At 30.4% G+C, this 22,164-nt stretch overlaps 1 protein-coding gene across 1 annotated transcript; it reads right to left on the bottom strand.

Moving 5' to 3' along the window:
• Positions 1-1,181: 1,181 nt before the first annotated feature.
• On the bottom strand, positions 1,182-19,783 carry LOC134688546 (uncharacterized). Its single transcript, XM_063549344.1, has 10 exons — positions 19,676-19,783; positions 19,035-19,346; positions 16,793-16,840; positions 15,847-16,058; positions 14,568-14,657; positions 13,244-13,565; positions 12,435-12,605; positions 8,662-8,781; positions 4,167-4,284; positions 1,182-2,664 (listed from the first exon to the last, which is right to left on the bottom strand). Exons 2-10 carry the CDS (start codon positions 19,330-19,332, stop codon positions 2,412-2,414), a joined length of 1,632 nt encoding a protein of 543 aa, XP_063405414.1. The 5' UTR covers positions 19,333-19,346; positions 19,676-19,783; the 3' UTR covers positions 1,182-2,411.
• Positions 19,784-22,164: the final 2,381 nt, after the last annotated feature.

Raw genomic sequence — 22,164 nt, 5'->3', positions numbered from 1 at the left:
TTATAGCCCAAAATAGGTAAAAACTGATGAAAAATGAGAAAATCATCAAAATTGGGTACTTTCAAAGGGCCGTAGCAAAGAAAGAAGTGCACCACCATATGTTTTTTTCTTCACCAATTATTTTTTTACAGTCATATGAACCCAAAAAACAGGGTAAGAAAAAAAGTTTAATTCTAGAAATTTTTGGCTCCTCAGAGGTGTACATCCTTAACGGGAATCTTTTGCACTTCACCCACATTATCGTGTTCTTCGGAAACAAAAAAAGGAACCATTACGTCATCGTTTTGTCATTTAATCCGTCAGTTAGTGTGTTCAATCAAATTATATTTTCCTAAAAAATATATATATAAACAAGATGTTGACCCAATATATCAAAATGCATTGTCGCCATTCCAAAATAAATCATTGTCAAAACAAAATTAAAATGAGAGAAACGTTAACTTTATAAAAGAAAGTAACCTGGATGGATAATAGTCTGTTTGACTCTACGTCCAAGGTTTGAGGTAACAGCTGTTACATATATGTTAGGTATACTTTGCTGTGTTTTTTGTAAAGGAAAAAACAAATGTAGGCAATTATATCAATCTATCAACTTACTGCAATGTGTTTCCTTTTTCTATTATATGTAGGATATAGACTACATGATCTTGACGTTAGTATTGGTAACGCTATTTATAACATGACTGTATGTGCTCATCACGATGGACCAGGCAAAGACGGCGAGCACCTGGTATTTAACGTGGAAGGGAAAACATTTGGTCGTTGCGTTAAGCTGAACATCGTAGGCACTGGACAACTTCAATTTGCAGAAATTAAAATATTTGTTTATCTCAAAGAAAAAACTGGTTGTTAAATTGTTTTTATTTAGACACTGTTTTCTTTGATAAGAGTTTTGTTTAGAAATATCTGTTTGCAAGTAAACTTTTAAATACAAGTTGTGTATAACGAAATAACCAAATATTGTTATGTAATATACCAGTTACCAACTTATTATTTTAAATTCCAATTGCAAAACCAAATATCTTAAACTAAATTATGTTTGAAATAGCTAATAGATTTATTACAGACGGTAAGATCTGTGAGTTTACGGAGTAAGCATATCTTGATATGTGTTCATGGCCGGTAATGTGATCTAATATTTTTATAAGTAACAATTGTAACCATCAAACATACGACAAACATAACACAGAAAAGAAATCTTTATTTGAATAGATATATAAAATATGATCGCATTGAAATACATGTACACCAGATTCTTATAACGAATACAAGGTAGAAGCATTATATCAACCCACATAATTCAGATCATGACTACAAGATCAAGGTTCTCTTTCCAGTTAAAAAGGTTTATCATGACTGTAATTAATATGTTCGACCATTTAATTTGGAACACAACTACAATGTATTGGTTCTCTGTCCACACATGACATGTTACTAATAACGGTATGATAGAAGCAATAAATCCGCTCATTTGATTTATCATCACGACTTTAATGTACAGGTTCTTACTCTACTCACAAAGTGTTGATAACGACTTTAGGATAGAAGCAATATGGCCGCCTATTTCAATTGTCATCACAACTACGATTAGAGGTTATTTGACCCCACAAAGGGCTTATCACGACTGAAGGATATAAGAAATATATCCGCCCATATAATTGTAATCACGACTTTAAGATAGATGTAATATGACTTTATAAGTTTGAAGGATTGAGGGTTATATTGTAACGGTTCGAGTAGAGAGACCTCAAACATGTATGATAGAATTTCACAAAACTGCACCACCATAGTAAAAGATGACAAATCTGACTAATTGTATTGCACATTGTTGCTGGTCTTCACCTAATGGTAGCATAGCCTGAAGAGGCACTGGTTGCATTAAACATTAAAACAGCCAAAATTACATCTGAGTAACCTCACTATACCAATATAGATGATTTTTTTTCTAAAACAATAATAATCGAAGGTATAAGACGGTTCAATGATCTCTTTAGAACGTAAAGCGGCAATCATAGTATTTTGAATAGTTGGTGTATACAAGTTGAAACGCGGGTCTGGCGTAAATATAAAATTTTAATCCTTGTATCTATGGTGAATTCATTATATATGAAATTCACGATTTCTTTAAAGTCTCATTTTATTTACCTGTGCATTTTATTTTAACGCTCGTGTCTTCATGGATGTTAATTTTCATTTTGAAATGAAAGTTAATTTAAGAATAATGCGAGATAACTGTTAGCCAATCAACATTGTGTATTATAATGAAACATACAGGTAATGTATTTATATAATTATAAATACAGGAATCGTGTCCCAAATTTCAGTTAAGCACTACCACAACAAAAAAAAACTACTGCTAAGTCTAATATATTTCAAAATTCTACAATTTCAAAATGCCTCTGTTCAAATGGTTACACAAAATAATAACAAAAGTGCATTGTAATATCCCTATCATCTGTCTGGTCTACTTTAGGGTGTGCACCTTTCAAATACTGGTTACTACTGGTATACGGTTTCACCAAATTATTTGTGTCCCAAGTTATGTACTCTTTTTGTGACGTCATACCGGAAACTTGTTGGCATCCCGTGGAGCCGTCGTTACGTAGTAAATAAAAAGGTCTGTCTCTTGGAAGGAAAATTGACTGGTTTACGTCACTGTCATTTCTGAAATTAAAAAAACAACAAATCATTATGTTCCGACACGGGTTAATCTGTATCACGACTGGTTGTCTGTTACATTCTCTCTAGTAAAGTCAGGTATTATTATTGATTGTATATACTACATATCGACTTTTATATAATACACTTTTATGAAAGTCCTACCATTCAGCATTACAAAATAACAACCACAAAAAAATTAATCTCGATTCCAACAATTCAGCACAGAAAAATATTAACTTTAGTCGTGTATCTACTATGAAAAAAAAACACACTACGGATAGCTCATTAAAAAAAAGGAAACTGAACATACCCCATCTGATGTTTTATAAAAATGAAAATTAATATTTCCACAGCTGATGTTTTATGAAAGTATCGGTAGGATGTCCCGTTTATAAAAGATAAACATTTACGCTGATGATCATTCACTCCTTTGTATGTCTGTGTTGGGTAAAAAATGTTCATGTCATCAATTGTATTAACCCAGATTTGCCAATTGATGGTGATTAAAGTGTTATACACCGGTTGTCTTTACTGAATGCATATGATTGGAATAACGCATGGGGTTCTCCAAAAACTAATAACACATCCCTCAGTCACAACTAACATCATAAATGTATTTATTGATTTTTAAATTTTGTGTATTTTATATTTATCAAAGGTACCAGGATTATAATTAGAAAGTATGACAGTTGTTATCCATTCGTTTGATGTGTTTGGACTTTTGATTTTGCCTTTTGATTTTTGATTTTCCTTTTCGAATTTTCCTCTGAGTTCAGTACTTTTGTGTTTTTACTTTTTAGAACACCAGACGCGCGATTCATCTACATAAGACTTATCAGTGATGCTCATATCAAAATATTTATTATGCCAAACAAGTAAAAAGTTGAAGAGCATTGATAATCCAAAACTCCCATATGCATTAGCATATACTGTAATTGATGCGTTCCCGATATATCTCAGTAGGAGACTTTTCGTGATGTAGATAAACAGGACGAATTGAAGACGATTACAATCACACCAAGGAGTAAACAAAGACTCACATATTCAAAAGACATTTATATCAATAAAAATATAACTATAAAGTTGAGACCTTAAGGTCAAGGAACAGAAAATGGGCTATGTCGCAGATTTTGCTAACAATTTGCATACAACCTTGGCTCGTTGAACTGCAACTGAAAATTTTCACTTGAAGTTCATCGAGCCAGAGTTGTATGCCAAATTTTACTGAAATCTGTGACATAGCCCATTTACTGTAACTTGACCTTAAATTGTAAATCATGGACTTGAATATTCAATAATTTAAAAGTTGAAAACCGCATGTCATACTTTATTGATACTACATTATATGGCAATTGTATTGAATTTAATGCTAGCTAAGCAATACATTTTTATGTCTTAAAAGGAATAATATTCTTAAAATAGCAACAAGAGAATAGAGGAAGATATCTTATAAATGAGTAAAATAGAAATCGACCACACCAAAAACCATATGATAACTTAGTTACCTGCAGCAGAAGAACAATGTTACATCTGGAGAATGATATATCCCATCAGGGTAGTAGGAACCGGTGAATGACTCACGAGTGGGGACTAAAGCCAAAGCCACAGAACCTTCACTAAACCCTGAAAAATAGGAATCATATTAACGAAGATCTAAATATAAATAAATATTTTTTTGTACACACAAGGGACAATCTGATATTCATATCACAATTTTAATTTTAATTTAAAATCAAAACTGAATTTTATATAGAATCCTACAATATTCGAATGGCGAATAATATAGAAGGGATACATTATTTGATCGAAAAGAAAAATGCTTCAACATTGTTAACAAAAATTACGAAAAGACACAAATTGTATGACTATATATCCATAAGATAAGATAAGATACGATAATTTTTTATTAACCAATCATGGTGCCCAAAATTTGAGCTATACAATCAAATGAATGAATTACAAAATAAAGCACAGAAAATGATTAGAATGATTAAAGTACATTTAGACAACAAAAAAACAAAAACAACACATGAATACACATTTACACTAATTAACCTGATATAAACCAAGTTATTGACAAAACATAGTTGTTATGGGTGCCACTGTGACCTGGAGAAATAACATAATTCTTTATAGTACTACGTCTATGGGAGACAACTCCTGATCAATTTTATTTCCTATAATTATATATCTATCTATATTTTTCTTCTATTTATTTATTATCTATTTTTTTTTAAACAATATTTTCTATAATTTTCTTTCTTTCTTCAAAAAGGGAGTGCAATAAATTAGATAAGTTTGAAGTTACAAACAAATCTTCAGATGAAAGAATCCAAACAAATTTCATTTCATCAGATAATCTTGAAAAATTTTTGAATTTGGAATTTAAATTAGATAGATGTTGAGATCGAGTATCTTTTAGAACAGGACATTTTAAAAGAAAATGTAGTTCGTCTTCAACTGCGTTCTTACATAGCTTACACTTTCTGTCTTCAGCTTTAATCCCAAAATACCTCCCTCTTTCGATTTCAAGATCATGACAGCTAGTTCTAAATTTTGTGATTATTTGCCGGTCTTTTTTTTAATTCATTTTTAAATATGGTTCAAACATAAAAATATAATTTTCTGTAAGTTCTTAATTTATTGCCAGATTGTAAATTAGTACACTTCCCAGAATTGCTTTCTAAACTAGCTAACCAGCTTTCTTTAAATTTAATAGTTAAAGATGTTTTTACCTTTTTTAGAATATGGTTTTGTTTAAAGTTTGACTGGTTAACAAATAGATATTCTAAGTCTAGAAATTTAAATATATGTTTAATACTTCCTATCCAAGATTCCTGGTTATGTTTGTCCATAGAATGAGACAGATTTATGGCTTCCCTTAGAATAATATTTATAGGTTCAATATCTTTCATAAGATGGATCCAATATTTTATCATATTCATTATTACATAATACAGTGTAGGGAGTGAACCTAGTTCTCCTCTACATGCCATATTTGATGTTTTTATGTTAACTCCAAGTGAAAATTTACAAAGCTTAGTATGAATTTTCTCTAGTACAAGATAATCAGTTTCTTTTGATATAAAGTTATCCAAATGTGTTTGTTACTTATGTGGTATATAACCCCAAATTTCAGATCCATACAACAAGATTGGTCGGATTGTATGGTTATAGATGTGTAGTAAAGTACTAGGTTTTGGGCTTTCCACTGAAAAGGTCTTCCTTAATTTGAAATATGCTTTCATTCCTTTGTTATAAAGTTCTTTCTTTGCTTTTTGGAAACTCCCAGATGATGAAAAATTTATACCTAAGTATGTGTAGTTTTGTACACATTCTAAAGTCTGGTTTCCTAATGATATTTTAATATTTTTAAGTCTTTCTGATTTGTTAAATACAATAACCTTGGTCTTTTTTGTGTTAACTGTCATTTTATAATCAACTGTAAATTTATTTAATTTGTTAACACAATTTTGAAGTCCTTGCTCTGATGATGATAAAAGAACTACATCATCAGCATACATTAAAATATTTAAGGGATGTGTATTTAATGGGATTGGATCACATGTTTGGTCAAAATAGGTTGGCAAATCATTTAAATATATATTAAAGAGACAGGGACTGAGATTATCCCCTTGTCTTACTCCTATATTTGATTTAAAAAGGTTTGTCCTGTGTTGGTCTATTTTTACACAAGTTTCTGTGTTTTCATACATACATTTTATAATGTCATAAAATTTTGTTCCAACACCTATACATTTAAGTTTATAAAAAAGGTGGAGATGTGAAACTGAATCAAATGCACGCTTAAAATCTACAAAGCATGCATACAGAGGCTTCGAATTATTTTTCACAAATTTTTGAATGATGGTTTTTAACACATACATATGGTCAGTTGTGCGACATCCTTTAGTAAAACCAATTTGCTCACTTCTAATTATATTTCTAGTTTTTAAAAATTTTGTCAACCTGTTATTTAGAATTGAATTAAATAACTTGCCTATGTTATCAGCAATAGTAATGCCCCTGTAGTTTGATGGATCATGATTAGATCCAGACTTGTGAAGGGGGGTGATAAAGCCTTGGCCCCATAACTTTGGGTAAATACTACTTGAAAATACTAAATTAAAGAGTTTTTGTATGAGACGGATACAAACAGTTTGGCTATATTTTATCATTTCATTCGAGATCATGCTGAATCCACTCGATTTAGAATTCTTCAGATTTTTTATTGCTTTTTCTATTTCCTCAGGTGTTATTAAGTAGTCAAGTTCATTAAAAACATTTTCATTTTGAAATGATTCAAGTTTCTTCTTAATCAAATCATCACTATATTGTTCATTCTTATTTAATTTTTGAAAGTATTCCTGCCATTCAGATGGGTCAATAGTATTCTCAGATTTGTTTTGACTATTATTTGAGATATTTTTAATTTTATCTAGTAGTTGCCAATAGGCTTTGGGATTTTGATCATACAAATTATCGAGTTTATTCATGATGTCTTGTTTGAATTTTCTTATTTTTGCTCTTCTTTGTTTTCGATACGATTTCAGGCATTTAAAAAAGGACCTCGTACATAAGGATCTGTGTTATGATTTTGCATTAATTTGTATTTTCGATATAAATTTTGTTTTAAATTTATTATATCTTGATCTTGCCATTCTCTATTCTTTTTAATTTTCTTCTTCTTGCTTTTTTTTTGGTTTTCTAATAATTTTCTTTAATGATAAATCTGCAGCTTTTAGGAAAATCTTATTTAAATCTTCTGCGGCATTATCAATTGAATCTTGGTCATAACTTTTATCTTTATACTGTCTAATAAAATTTTTGATTTCATTTGAATTTATGGCATCTTGAAATGCTGAGACTGAGTTTTCATCCCATATATATTTATCTGGCATTAAAGCTAGATTTAAGTTTCTTTCATAAATTTTTGTGTTGCATTTTAACATGCATGAGATCTGACAATGATCTGACAAATCAGGTAAATAATTATGAGTGTGAAAATATGTGAAATTTGGTAAGAGTTCCTCAGATGCTAAAAAATAATCGACAACACTACTTCCTAAAGGTTGGAAGCAAGTGTGTGCACCCATTAAATCACCCATTGTTCTGCCATTTAGGATACGCAATGATGAAGATATACATAGAGATAGGAGTTGTCTGCCCCTAGTGTTTATAGAAATATCTTTACTTTTTCTTTGAATTAGACTAGAATCACATTTATAATTGTCAAATAATGGAATATATAATGTGTTAATTAATTTACGCCTTTATATTAGGAAATTTTTGAACAAATAGTTCTGGTGACTTTTAAAGGTAAAATGTGTTTGATTGCCTTTGCTACCCTTTGACATGTTTGAGAGATAGAAATACTATGCTACTAAACCTAGTACGTTCCCAAACATGTTTGCCCGCGTCATATTTCAAAAGTGACTGTCCAATGCCAATGTGATTTCGTGGTTGTTGTTGGTTCATGTCTGTAATATGTGTTTTAATGATATTATGTTTAAAATCATTCTGTTTGTTTTTTCTCAATTGAATGTGTTTTATACTTGTCAAGTTGGGGCCTCAGATAGCCGATATAACTGTATGGCGTTTCATTATTTTTACAATATCAAGACAGAGTATTCTTTAAAAAGAAAATAGAAACTTTACAGACAACAATTTCAAATAGAACATTGAATCATATTAACGTACTTCTCCGCAATGTATAAAAAAAATTCGCTAATTCTCACAAAATTTCTTCGGTAGTATTAATTTGTAAACATTCCCAATTAGACTAAAGTGGTGTGAGAGTATAACACATTTTCCTACTTTTTTTTTAAACAAACAGTCGATTTGATTATTTTAAGTGCGAAAAATCCTTCCTCACAAATTTTGCTGGAAGGAATTATATAATGTTTTAAAAAGTATTATTCATTGCGCCTTTTGCTTTTTATTCTAAAAATAAATGTTTCTGAGTTGAACTCCCTAAATGCTCTGAACAATTCAGCATACCTGATGGACATTCTCCTTGTTTGAAAAGACAATAGTTACCACGTGGCCACTCCAGCTCATACCTTGTAGGTGATACATCGTATCTACCACAGAATTTTAGCAGCAGACGACTTTCATAACCTGCAGGTAAAACATACATTCAAAATTTGTTATGATTATATCATATGCCGATATTTATGGTGTGATCATTTTGAGTAAAATGATTAATCTACGAAACATAAGTTAAAAACAAAAAAATGCATTACATATATATTTCATTTAAGATGGTATTGGAGTCTAAAATAAAAATAATAGAATTTGTTCATACTTTGCCAAAACTTAGTATCTAATGATATATGTTGAAAAATATAATAAAATGATAGGTCACCGTGCGTTTTCTCAAGCTTCAGGACGTGACAAAATGACAGATTTAGTATGGATTATACGGGAAAAAACACCATTTTGTGATTAAAAACTAAACAATATAAAAGAATTGTAAAATATTTAAGATAAAGATAGCTTTCAGACAATGCTTTGAGAATATCAAAACAAAAGATAGGGTCACCGAACGTTTTTTCCCGGTTAAAATACAAAATAGGAAAATTTCATATAGAATCCTTCAGAAAATGCACTGTTTTAGAGTAACCTCCCCTTGTAATGCCATTTTTTTTTTAAATCAACCAAAAACTAATCAACATTTGCAAAAAAAATAATATTTGTTAAGTTATATTCTTATAAAGTGGTTCTTTTAAATGACAACCATTTTAAATATCTGCATTCCTGCAACACATTTTGCTAACTTGATAGAAAATATGGACCTGTTTTTCACAATCCAAGATGGAGGAAGACACCCATACCACCTTAAATACGTTATTTTCGATTGGCTTACATTTATTTCGCGTCATTCTGAAATTTATCTTCATTTGAAAATGAAATGTAACATTCATTATGACATGAGCTTCACCAATAAAGTGCAAATGCAAATAAAAGAAAGATTTGGTAGAAATTGTGTTCTTATTTTCTTAGCAAAATGAACGCTTCTTTCAGTAATTTTAGTCAATTTGTAAAAGCGTTTAGTATAAAAAGCTTCCGAGTTTCATACACATTTACTTCAGTAACACTTTTACACAATAAATTTACAAAAAGTAGCATTAAGCACTTGTGTTTGTTATTCCAGCAGTTAAAATCATAAAAGATATCATATCGCACTAAAGTCTTGTGTTATACTGTTAGTTTTACGATTTAAACATATGTCCTTACAACACGTATTGGATGATCACGAATCGATAGATATACATTGTCGATAAAAGTGTTTCAACATTTATAAATTTTTTGTAAAGATAACAAATACATTCAAAGAGGTCTACAACCAAAAAATATTTATGTACTATTTACAGAACTCCGGTTTTCAAAAAGGATATCAATGTCATATCCTTTTTTGTAAAATAAATCAAAATGTGGCAAACTCAGGACAATACACGAAGCTGCTGCAATGTGAATTTGAATATAGATTGAAAATAAGAAGTGCTTCAGTTTTGATTTAAAATGACTCAATGACCTGTCTAGAATTCTAATTAATTAACATGACTACATTTATTTGGTTTCTTTTGAATAAACAAAAAAAAAACAACACTCTGTTTCTCTAATATTATTTTTGTCCCAAGTATTTGCATAATAGTTTTTTCCGTCGCATATGATGTTTATGTTATGATTCATGTCATTTCGGTAAGAGTTTTTTCTGATTGGCTGACGTTGTTTAGTTGAACAGCCCATAGACATATTTGACCGTGATGTCATCAACGTTTTTTTTATGATTTACGCCGGTTTTAAATGGAACTAAGAATTATATTCTAAGAAATAACTGTATTATTTTGTCACTCAATTCGAATCAACAGAAAAAATGTTGTACACACTGTTAAATAGCCCGCTACGCGCTTTATTCACTGTGCACCACATTTAAACGTTATTTCTTCATAGTCAGAAAAAATATTACAGTCATTCCATAAGGGCATACGATACAGTTTTGATCCTGTATTTACAAGTTCATGAAAATTTGCATAGAGACTATATTTTACCTGATTAAATCAAATATGTAATAAAAAATATACCTTCATGTGCTACTTTTTGAGTGAGTAAAATGAGGTCGAAATTTTGTATATTTGCTCAAAATTCAGATTTGTGGCCGTAATTGCTTTTTCGAAAGAAAGACATTTTTTTGTTATAAAAGTTAAACACAAATTGTTTTTTTGTTAAATAATCGGTAATTTCTGTATTTTATAAATATCCTAAAAAAATATGCATTTTTTTATTTTGAAATATCAAATGTTCATGAATTGATGAAAAAACGTATTTTTTTACTGCATATTTATCAAAATTAAAAAAAAACAAAACTCTATTTACAGTTTTATAAAATTTGGGTCACATAATCTCCCTGCAAAATGACACAAATTGCTGTTTTGAAAAATAGGGGTCCATGAACTCGTTTCAAATTAAATCAGTTTGAATGATAAAAATCAGTCGAAAAATGCATCTTTTCCCGATATGTCACAGTTTGACGTCGCGAAAATAACATTTTACGTTAGCAACGTCAATACCTCCCCTGTAACTGTATCGTATGCCCTTTAATTATTTAACATCTCATCGATTTTTTTTAATTTATTTTGTATTCACCCTTAATTCGTCATAGATCAAATTTATCTATTTTAAAGTGTATGTTCACTTGTTTTTGTTCATATGTCTTTTGGTTGAGTTAAGCCATTTCAATTGTTTTTTATACTGTGTCTTTCAATTTTGTGATGTTACACTATTGTTTCAGATTTGAGTGAATGTTGGCTCATCTTAACACTTTTAAACCTGCTGCATTTGTTAGCACCTGTCTTAATTCAGGTATCTGATGTTTATTGGTTGTCGTTTGTTGATATGTTTTTTTTTCGGTTTTTAAATAGAGTAAGGCGTTAGTTTTTCCAATTCGAAGGGTTTTATTCTAATCTTTTTGGGGTTCTTTATAACTTGCTGTTCAGTGTGAGCTAATGCTCTTAGTTGAAGGTCGTACTTTGACATTTGATGGTGTACTTTTACAAATTGTGATTTGTATGAAAGTTTTTTCTATTAGCACTCATACCGACATCTTTTTATATCTATTAATAAAATAATAAACATGTAAGATATGAACGGCCTACAAATCAATAATCTTTAACTTGAAAACATTAACTTCTGATTTTGATTTTAAGATGAAATGAATTATAAATATGTTAAGAGAGACTGTCATTTAAAACATTGATCCGCAAAGGCAAAGGAAAATATGATGTATTGTACAAAATATGAGACCTACAAATTCATATCGGGTTGTTGCCTAGCAGTCAGCTTGTCTGTGTTGACATGAATTATCATAATTATAAATTAAGTATTGACGATATTCTAATGAAGGTGGAGCTTATTTCAGAATATTGAACAACATGTTTTACATGATATTCGTACTTAATTTTGGTTTTTGATATTTGTTGATTCGAACGTTACTGATGAGTCTAGTGTAGACGTAACTTCCATGCGGCGTACAACCTTTAAAGCCTTGTATATACGATGAGTTTAATTATCGACAGAACAACCAATAACTGAAAAAAACCCATATAAAGTGCATCCTCAATTATGCCAAGAAAAACGTCTATTCAAATATAAGAGGTAATGAATGAACCCTATAAAAGAACAGATAAAACATACAAATCTGATTACAGCCGATTCAATCATTTGAAAAAATGAATTCTAAAGAATGTACCCTTCTTAAAGATAAAAATTACCTGAAAAATGATTCTGATCCGAAAACTTGTTTTTTGAGTCCCTGTTTTCAGTAGCCCATTGCACATATCCTTCTCTGCTGACTCCTCTAGGACAGATCCCGGAATTGTCTTTCTTAACCTGTACAAAACCATACGTTCCTCTCGGCCATTCTGAGTTAACTGCTAAATTACCTGAATAAAAGTATTATAGATGTCTAAATATAACTATTATGCGTAAGATCTTAACAAAGTAAATGGATATACAAAAAATATTAATTTACTAATAAATGTAAAGAACATATAACGCTTTTTAGGTAACTATTTTCATTATTTGTAAATAATGAAGGGTTACGAACTATTACAGATAATGCTTATAAATAGACATAGACCAAAACATGGATACAAGAACCTGCTCTTAAACAACAAGACAACCAAAACAATATTATTTTAAAAAGTCTGGGCACTAAAGCTGTATGTGAGGAGCATAAGGTAAATATTGTGTAATGTTATGGAATGTTTATTACCGTATAGTTGTTTTAGTTAAATTCATTAACGATTCTATCTTATTTCAGAAAACAGAAATATAATTACAAGCATTGATTTAATTTTCAATCAGTTCAAACATCACTTATTATGTATCGCAATACAGTTTGTTTTTGTTCCCATATATTTGGATAAAAATTTAGGCTGAATCTTTTTATACATGAAAATTAAAGAAGGAAATTAAAATAGTTTTATGTTGTATAATTGACTTTTTTGCTATGTGAGCTTATGGTGAAACTGTCCAAATAAATCATTTTCAGATTCTACATCATTTTAGAATAACTTACTTTTTAACGGAGCCATCATGCCGCTCACCAGATCGTTTTGCGCTTGAATTATAAATGATCTTTTTGATAGTACATCATCGATGCTAGTATTTTCACTGCAGATATTTCTTAGGATCAGGTTATCCATGTTGCTCCAAAACTTATTCTGGAATATAGTATCGATACTCATCATTCGTAATCCGATAGGTTCTGGTTCGTCCTTCGTGCCAACAATAAGTGTGTCTGTTTCATTTCCAAAGCTGGTTTTATAATGGGGACTGCTTGCAAAAACGTCAAATTTAACCACCCTTGTATAGTCTTTTTCCATGATTGATTCTGGAACCTACAAAAAAATTCATGAAATGTATTTCATAGTTTTTTTTATTGTGTATTTTGAATAACTGAAAAAAATAAATGGTATATCATTGTGTTCAAATAACATAATTAAAACAAGCAGCAGTACTAACTACTGGTCAATTCTCGTAAATCTATTAGAACAAAATAAAAAACAAAAAACAAAAAATGGCAAAATTAGATACAAAAAAAATCAAATAAATTCAAATGACAATGCTTAAATTTTTTTTAAAGAAATTTCAGCTTTGATTCAAACACAATTCAAATATCTACAAGACATGCAAATAATTTCAACCATTTTGTATGAAAGAATCTAGACGTTTGTTTTCACTCATAAGTTGTACAACAACATTTACACCGTCAATTCAATGCACCATACATGTGATAAATGTTTCTTCAATGATGCTTGTGACCAAAATATTTTAAAATCCAAAACTTTTTTTTATATAATAAAATAAGGGGCTTCTAAAACAAAAACGATATAAAAAACCTCATATATATCACTTAAGTAAAATAACAATCACATCATTATGATTATCATAAAATACTTCTTTCAACGCGGACGTAATGCCCACCAAAAGTTCAAGCATCACCTGATTTGCTTGTAGTATTCGTCTTTTGAAACAATAGGTAAAACCGTTATTGAGTTTAATGTGCTGTAATTAAATTGATGGTGATTAACTATGCTCTGCTTTTATTTGGTACAATTCATACAGGTCTGTTTTATTCAGATGGAAACAAAAGTAAATAAGGAAGTATGACAAATTTACCCTTAATTTTGATTTCAGTTACTATTTTATTCATTTGGTTCAGTATTTATTTTGACATGGTTTTTCTTATGTTAGATTTCTTTTATATTATAATTAATTGCAATGTTCCTGATTTATCAAAAAAGAGTTACGAAAAATAATTCAGTATTGCAGTAACCCATTCAAAATTGATTATACGTTTTGTAATTAACGCTTAACATAGAAGTACAAACTGTACATACCTTGTCCAGTAGGTATACAAACAAATCAACGTCCTTGACCTGTGACCGTTTGATAGTTTTGGTTCCCATTTCTGCTTCTATTATGACATGCTATAAAAAGTAAAATAAAAATAATACTTTACTCCGTGGAAAATTCAAAAGAAAAGTCCATAATGAAATGGCAAACAAACAAAAAACCCAAGAGGTAATCAATATTGTTTCCATGACATTCTTACAAATATTAGATATCTGTTAAACCTTAACTATTAAGCACAAAAAATACTACAATGAAAACATTTATTGTCTTAAAGTAAACAAAGACTCACTGATGTCCTTAACCTTTTTTAAGGAACATCATATTGCTTTGTTGTACAATGTTTCAAATGTACGAAAAAAAGCCTAACAATGATGTTTTTATGGAAAATTTTGTCACGAAAAATTTACACCAATCAAATGCTTTGGAAGCTAACAGAGCTCTAACGTAATATATCCTTTAGATTATTATGTTAAAACTTTTAAAGTTGATTAAATTTATGGAATGTTAAGAGAATGATACATGACCAGATATAGCAGGTGGTCGGTGTCAATACAATTATCGGACTCTCTAAATATTCATATGATAAAAGATAGTTTAGGGTCATATTTTATTTTTTCAGAAAGCCTTTAGTAACCCTTAAAACAAAATGAGCACTTCATTCTGTTACCATAAAGGCAACAGTAGTATACCGCTGTTCATGAGTGTCATTGTTAAAATTTGAGTACGGAATTTAGAATTGACAAATTTTATTTTGAGTCATTAAAGTAGATTTGGCAGGTTATGTAGTTTATATTGTCAAGTCTAGATCAATTAGTCTGTCCTTGGAGCAAAAATTGTGATTAGTTTTAAATAATAATTGTAATAATTTGTAATTAAGTGTTATCATTATTAATTTTTGTTTCCGGTTCAATCGTGAATATTTAACCTAGACTAATTATAAATATATAACTAGTTATATGGGTATGCTTAGGGCGAAAGCTACTATCTATGACTATAAATTATCAGAACCCAGAAAGACCTACATATGATTTTGACAAATGATTGTTGCTAAGATTCATATCAACCTAACATTACGGGTTTCTCTCTAGTTTAGATATGTGTAAACATAGCTGAGTAACTGTCATACTAACATACATTCCGAAGTTTATTTGTTTGTTGGTCAATAGCAGAGTTTATACATCAGCTAATCATCAGATAAAACAAAATTGAAATAAGTGACCGATATGAAAAAATATGCTGGCGACTTAAATCATTTATACACACCGTTCCCCATGTGTTTAAGAAATCTATGTATTCATTCTTTTTATAAGTAGGACTAAGGTCGCACACAGCTGCTGCAAACGGGTCTCCTACAGTAAAATGTTTACAGTCAACAACATCCATAGCATAGCGTTCTTTACCGTAGCTGCAAGTCTCCGCTCTTTCCTGTACAACATTATATTCAGCGAATGTGTGCTGAGAAAGGTAACGATAGTCTGGTAAAAAGAGAGAAAGGGGAAATCAGAACACCAATGTTTTCATTATTAAATTTAGGGATGAAAATTATGTTACAGACTGCAAAATTAGTTTTTAATTGAATCGGACATGTTATTTCACTTTTGATTTGATGATGTGTGTCGTCGATTAAACAATTAACTGCAATAGTCTTTACTGTATCAAGTTAGGAATATGGCAGTTGTTATCAAATAGTATGTTTCTATGTATCATCAGTATGTTGGCGTTTGTTTTTGAAACACTCATTTTTTGTTATGTTTCTCTGTTGTTTTAATCATATAATTGACTTAAATTTCAGTACTGGCAGGACGAATGTTTATTGCTACTTGAAAGAATTTCGACTTTCAAACATTCGTGTCACTGTCTGTTCTCCATTGTAAACTGTGTTTGTAGAAAGCATAATTTCATTGATAATTACAAAATTATTTGGAATCTGTCATAGTCTTTTCAGGAATTGGTTTCAGATGTCTAAATCAGATATCCGTCCACTTGACTCCCGGGGGCAAATCAGATTTCGTAATTATCATATGATTACATCTGTTTTAGGTACTATATGATTATTGTAATTTTTTAATCATTTGAAATGTGTTAATGCTCGATGTTGTACGTATTAGAGAACGTGGTGTTACAACGTCACTTTATAATCTGTTTTTATTCACAATTAACAGACTTGTTCGACGTATGACAATGTAGTCAAATATCAACTTAAACTTACGTGTGCTTCCAACGAAGGCAAATCTTTTAAGAGCAAAATTACCAGTTCCTGTTAAAAAAAAATTGACAAAGATGAAATGAATGTTCTTTTCTGTATATTGTGAACAATGAGAAATAAAGACAAACGCAACAGTATCTACATAAAGCATATAAAGATAAAAATTATTCATCATGCATTATGATGAGTTTAAAACCAAGAAAAGTTTCCGTCAGCTCACCTCCATGATATATTAGCTCCTCGATACGACTATATTCTGCTTGAGGATGGCCGACACATTTATAGATATAATGCAAAGCTTTTAAAGTTACACTAAATTAGTTAAAGATGATATAATAATCCGGCAGATCTTATATTGTTGCGGCATGTTAATGATGTGTCACACTACCAAATTGAAGATTCCACTTTCAATTTCATGATAAAACCATGTAACTACTATTGTGTACAGGCATACATTTCTACATGGTAATTTTTAATCCATGTTCAAATATAAAAAAAAGAAGACGTGGTATGATTGCCAATGAGGGAACTCTCCAAAAGATGACACATAAATTAACTCCAATAGGTCACCGTACGGCCTTCAACAACGAGCAAAGCCCAAACCGCATATTCAGCCACAAAAGGCCCCGACATGACATTGTAAAACAATTACAACGAGAAAACTAACGGCCCTATTTATATAAACAAATGAACGAAAATCAAAAATGTAACACATGAAAAAATTTGTAAGGGTTCCGCGGAACCCAGTGTCTCGCCTACTTTTGCTGTAAATCGCAGGCTCAACAAAAATGAGGAAAAAAATCAATAAAAGTATTCCTCTTGGTACTAACTTTTGATTGTAAGAAACTTCTGTCCAAGTTTGGTAAAAATCTAGGATAGTTAATGAATCTAATAAATGTTTTGAAAACTTTAACAGCAGACTGTATGTAATGTTAACTGGAAGAAAATCTAAGTCTATTTAAAAGTAAACTACAGAAAAAATGAAGTTATTGTTTTACAAAATTTACTTCTGGATACTATCTTATGATCATAAATAACCTTCTGTCCAAGTTTAGTACAAACACAGGATAGTTTAAGAAAGTTATTAAAATTTTAAAAACTTTAACCACAGAGTAAATATAATGTTTCCCCCAAGAAAAACTAAGTCCATTTAAAAGTAAAATACCGAAAAATGGATTTATTTTTTTACAAAATTTACCTCTGGATACTATCTTATGATCATAAAAAAAGCATCTGTCCAAGTTTGGTACAGAACAAGGATAGTTTAAGAAAGTTATTAAAATTCTAAAAACTTTAACCACAGAGTGAATGTAATGTTTCCCTGCAGAAAAAACTAAGTCCATTTATAAGTAAAATATGGAAAAAATGGAATTTTATTTTTACAAAATTTACTTCTGGATACTATCTTATAATCATAAAGAAGCTTCTGTCCAAGTTTGGTAGAAATCCAGTATAGTTTAAGAAAGTTATTAAAATTTCAAAAACTATAACCACAGAGTGAATATTTGTGGACGCCGCCGACGACGACGCCGACGGAAAGTAGGATCGCTTAGTCTCGCTTTTTCGACTAAAGTCGAAGGCTCGACAAAAACGACAACCACCGAATTACAGGCTCATGACTTGGGACAGGAACATACATATATAATGTGGCGGGGTTAAATAAGTTAGCAGGATCTCAACCCTCACCTAACCTGGAAAAGTGGTATAACAATATAATATAATAAAGAACTATTAAAAAAAAACAGTTGTAAAAGGCTTAACTCATTATATGGACAAAAATACAAGTGCACGTGGCCGGGTACTTGTACATTCCAACAACAAAAAGACACTAGGAACAAAAATAAAAAATCACGCATCTAAGAAAAAGTCTTGTGATGACATGATGTTTTGGAAGTCCCAACATCACCCCTGTATTCTAAGCATCTTAATAAGCATACTACAATTAAACTGGAATGCAAATTCAAAATGAAGAATTATCAACATATTTCCATTTAGGAAAAGCTTGATTAATATATTTATTTTAGCTATGTTGAGAAAACAACAAAAGCATACGTCTTCTCAGATTAGGGCTGTTTAAGCATATTTATACTATAAACCATTCTAGTCAAGTTAATTTAACGAGTCTGGCTCTTATGAAAAATGTTTGTTTTTAATGCATCCATATAAGAATATTTTTTTATGTAGGTGCAATGTTGAACTTCTAGTTAACAATTCTACTATACATATTATATATGTAGTTTCTTACCTGAAGTCTCAATAGAATGCTGAAGTTTAGTTTGGTATGACTTCCTATCATGATACCATTCTACTGACTCTGACATTTTACAACTGTCTGCCAGGTCGGAAATGACAGCTTGGGAATCGAGCTCTCCCTCAGTCTCCAGTATCTTTTTTTCAAGTATTCCTGGATCAGACCCTCCTGACAACGGATTAACTCCATCCGGATTTCCTAATACTATATTGTAGCCCCTACCAACAACTTCTCTATTTCCACTTGCAAAGTTGTCTAGAAGAACTATAACAACTACCAGTACGTTATACATTCTGTGATCTTTAACTTTAAAAGTGATAATCAAGATACACAATTTAATCAAATTTAATTGATTATGTTACAAAGCTAATGAATTTTAACGCTTCTAAAGAGGGCTATGTGTTTTTTTTCATTCAAATGCATGGTTGACAATGAATATTTCGTCGATTTTAAAAAAAAATCAAATTTGTCAATAAGTTAATTCTGCAATGCGTACAATTACAATAAAGAGAATATTAAAACAAAAAATAAATATTTGAATTTCCCAATCAAAGGAAAACAATTTTACATTATCAATCTGCTGCATGCACAGTTTAAAGAAGACAATCAACACATCGTTTTAAATAGAAACTTACACGTAGCACGGAATCTTCTAATGCCAAAATCGGAAAGGTGACTTCCGTCATGGCAGTGACACAAATGTCAAATATAATTACAGTATACATGAAAGTCCTATTATAGTTCATTAAATATATATACCAAGTGTAATTTTATTCAAAGTGACGTTTATATTTAATTGATACTTCATCGTGTAAAATATATATTATTATTAAGTGTCCACTTGAAAATTTAAAAAAAAATCCTTTATTTCATTGCAAATTATTACAAAAAATTGAATACATTATGATGTTACATGAACATTTTCGATGTACACGATTCAGCATAGACAAGTTATAAAATTCCAAAAGTATATAAAGAACAGAACTACGTAGGATGATTGCGAATGACAAACAACATATACACACCAACAAATATTGAATGGTACCCAATGTACATGTTATTTACTTTAAACAAAGACCAGCAACAATATGATATCAAATACTCGCAGAAACTAAGGTATACAGGAAATATGACACTTATGAGGTTTCTGACCTGTTGGGTTCAACTGTTTTAGTACTCACTTTCCCTTTTTAAATTCTACCAGTGAAAACGACATCAACGATGACTTTAAAAACGAAATAAAAATTCTTATTTCATAGATAACAAGACATTATATTATGTACAAGATAACAATGTTTTTAATGCTTTTATTGTAAACAGAAATCTTTCCATCACTGAAAACAAGCTTCTAACCAAGCAATAGGTTGCAGGTCTAAAATGCCTTCTAACACCATTCACATACTCTCAGTGAAGTTTTGACAAAAACAATTACATTATGGTCAAATTGCATTTTGGAATCGTACCAAAGATACAGCAACTTCACACTCCAGAGAAATATACAATAAAGTTCCCAATTATGTAACATTAAAGTATTATGTATTGGTGTTGGTGTGAGACATCGAAGTAGAAACGACCGAGTTATGACTTAAAACATGTTTACCATTTTTATAAAAATCGACAAGTAAAAATAATTGATCAGTGTTGTGCAGATTGTATGTTTTGTTTGATTATAAACTGAAACATTAGTAGGTCATTAAGATTAAAACACAATTAAAGTTAGACTTTGCAACAACTTTTATTACTGTCAAACTGTATGTTTTCTAAGAGACTAAACCATTTTACAGCTGTTTTGTCAATGTATTCATCACTTAAACGGTCTATAACCTGTATGCAATCTTATTTATAAACATACATGCAGGTCGTAATCAACAAAATTGGTTGATGTTTATAACTACTTTCAAAACAATGGTGCTATTTCGTGGCAGTCAGTTTTTATAAGTAGAGGAATAAGGAATGCCTCGAGAGAACCACCTGCCTTCGGTAGACAAAAACTTAGGCTTTAATTTCTATATCAGACATAGATTACCTTAGCTGGATTTGGCAAAACTTTTAAGAATGTTGGTCGTCAATGCTCTTTTACTTCGTACTTTATTTGTTCTTTTTTTTTTTTTTAACTTTTTTTGGATGCAAGTGTCACTGATCAGTCTTTTGTAGACGAAACGCGCGTCTGGCGTATAAACCAAATTTAGTCCTGGTATCTCTATATATGATGAGTTTATTATCAGACCATTGGCAATAAACACTTAATCATTACTTGCTCTTTACTGGTAGTTTTGACCAGGTATTTTGCGACACAATATTATAAGGACGAGTATGGTGTATTTAAATGTTCTACTTCAATCAAATTGTTAAACGTTTTGTATTGATAATCATTATTAAACCAATTCATATCTGAACAGCTCTTGAAAAACTTTACAGTTATCATTGTTTTTTTTAGTACTTTTTCGTTAATAAAGATAAGTTCAGTACTTTTTGTTTTGCCACTGAACAGTAATGAATTAACGACCATTGATTTGTCTTTACAGTACTGAATTTACGGCTGTGGATCAGGATGACATTGACAGAAAGACTGAACATAACTGAATAGTTTATTGTTTAGACTTTTCAGACGATGTTAAAATCAAAATTATATTTTATAAGTTTTTTTACTGCAAACCGAAACGAAAGTTCTTCAGAAGAGGTCTTATTAGAAAAAGCGTACGATTACAAAAGTAGAATCAAATTCAAAGTCGAAGAGAGACACAAATAAACATGTTAAAAATAAAAAGACACACTGCCTACCAAACACTGTAAAAACTCAGAAATAGGCAATACGAACACAACGAAAAGGGTTTCACATTTTTGTGTGTGTAATGCATGTTATTTGACAGGATTAGATGAATATGCATTTTGAAGCGCTCCTAATAGATAATGTTCTATGACATTGTGTATTGTATGGATGATTGTACCTGTATGTACGTAGAATGCAAATAGTTATACTCTATCTTCCAGTTGTATGATATAGCATAACATATAGAAGTAAAATAAAACAGCCACACACACGGTACACTTATCTGCGCTTCTTTGTATGGCCCCGCAACGATACAGTTTTACCTTGTCCGGTATTCCGTAATTCCGTAATTAC

The sequence above is a fragment of the Mytilus trossulus genome, chromosome 10 (assembly GCF_036588685.1).
Source record: "Mytilus trossulus isolate FHL-02 chromosome 10, PNRI_Mtr1.1.1.hap1, whole genome shotgun sequence".
In the NCBI taxonomy this organism is placed as follows: domain Eukaryota; kingdom Metazoa; phylum Mollusca; class Bivalvia; order Mytilida; family Mytilidae; genus Mytilus; species Mytilus trossulus.
Note: the sequence above shows the minus strand (reverse complement) of the source record. Positions and strands in the feature narration are given on the sequence as shown.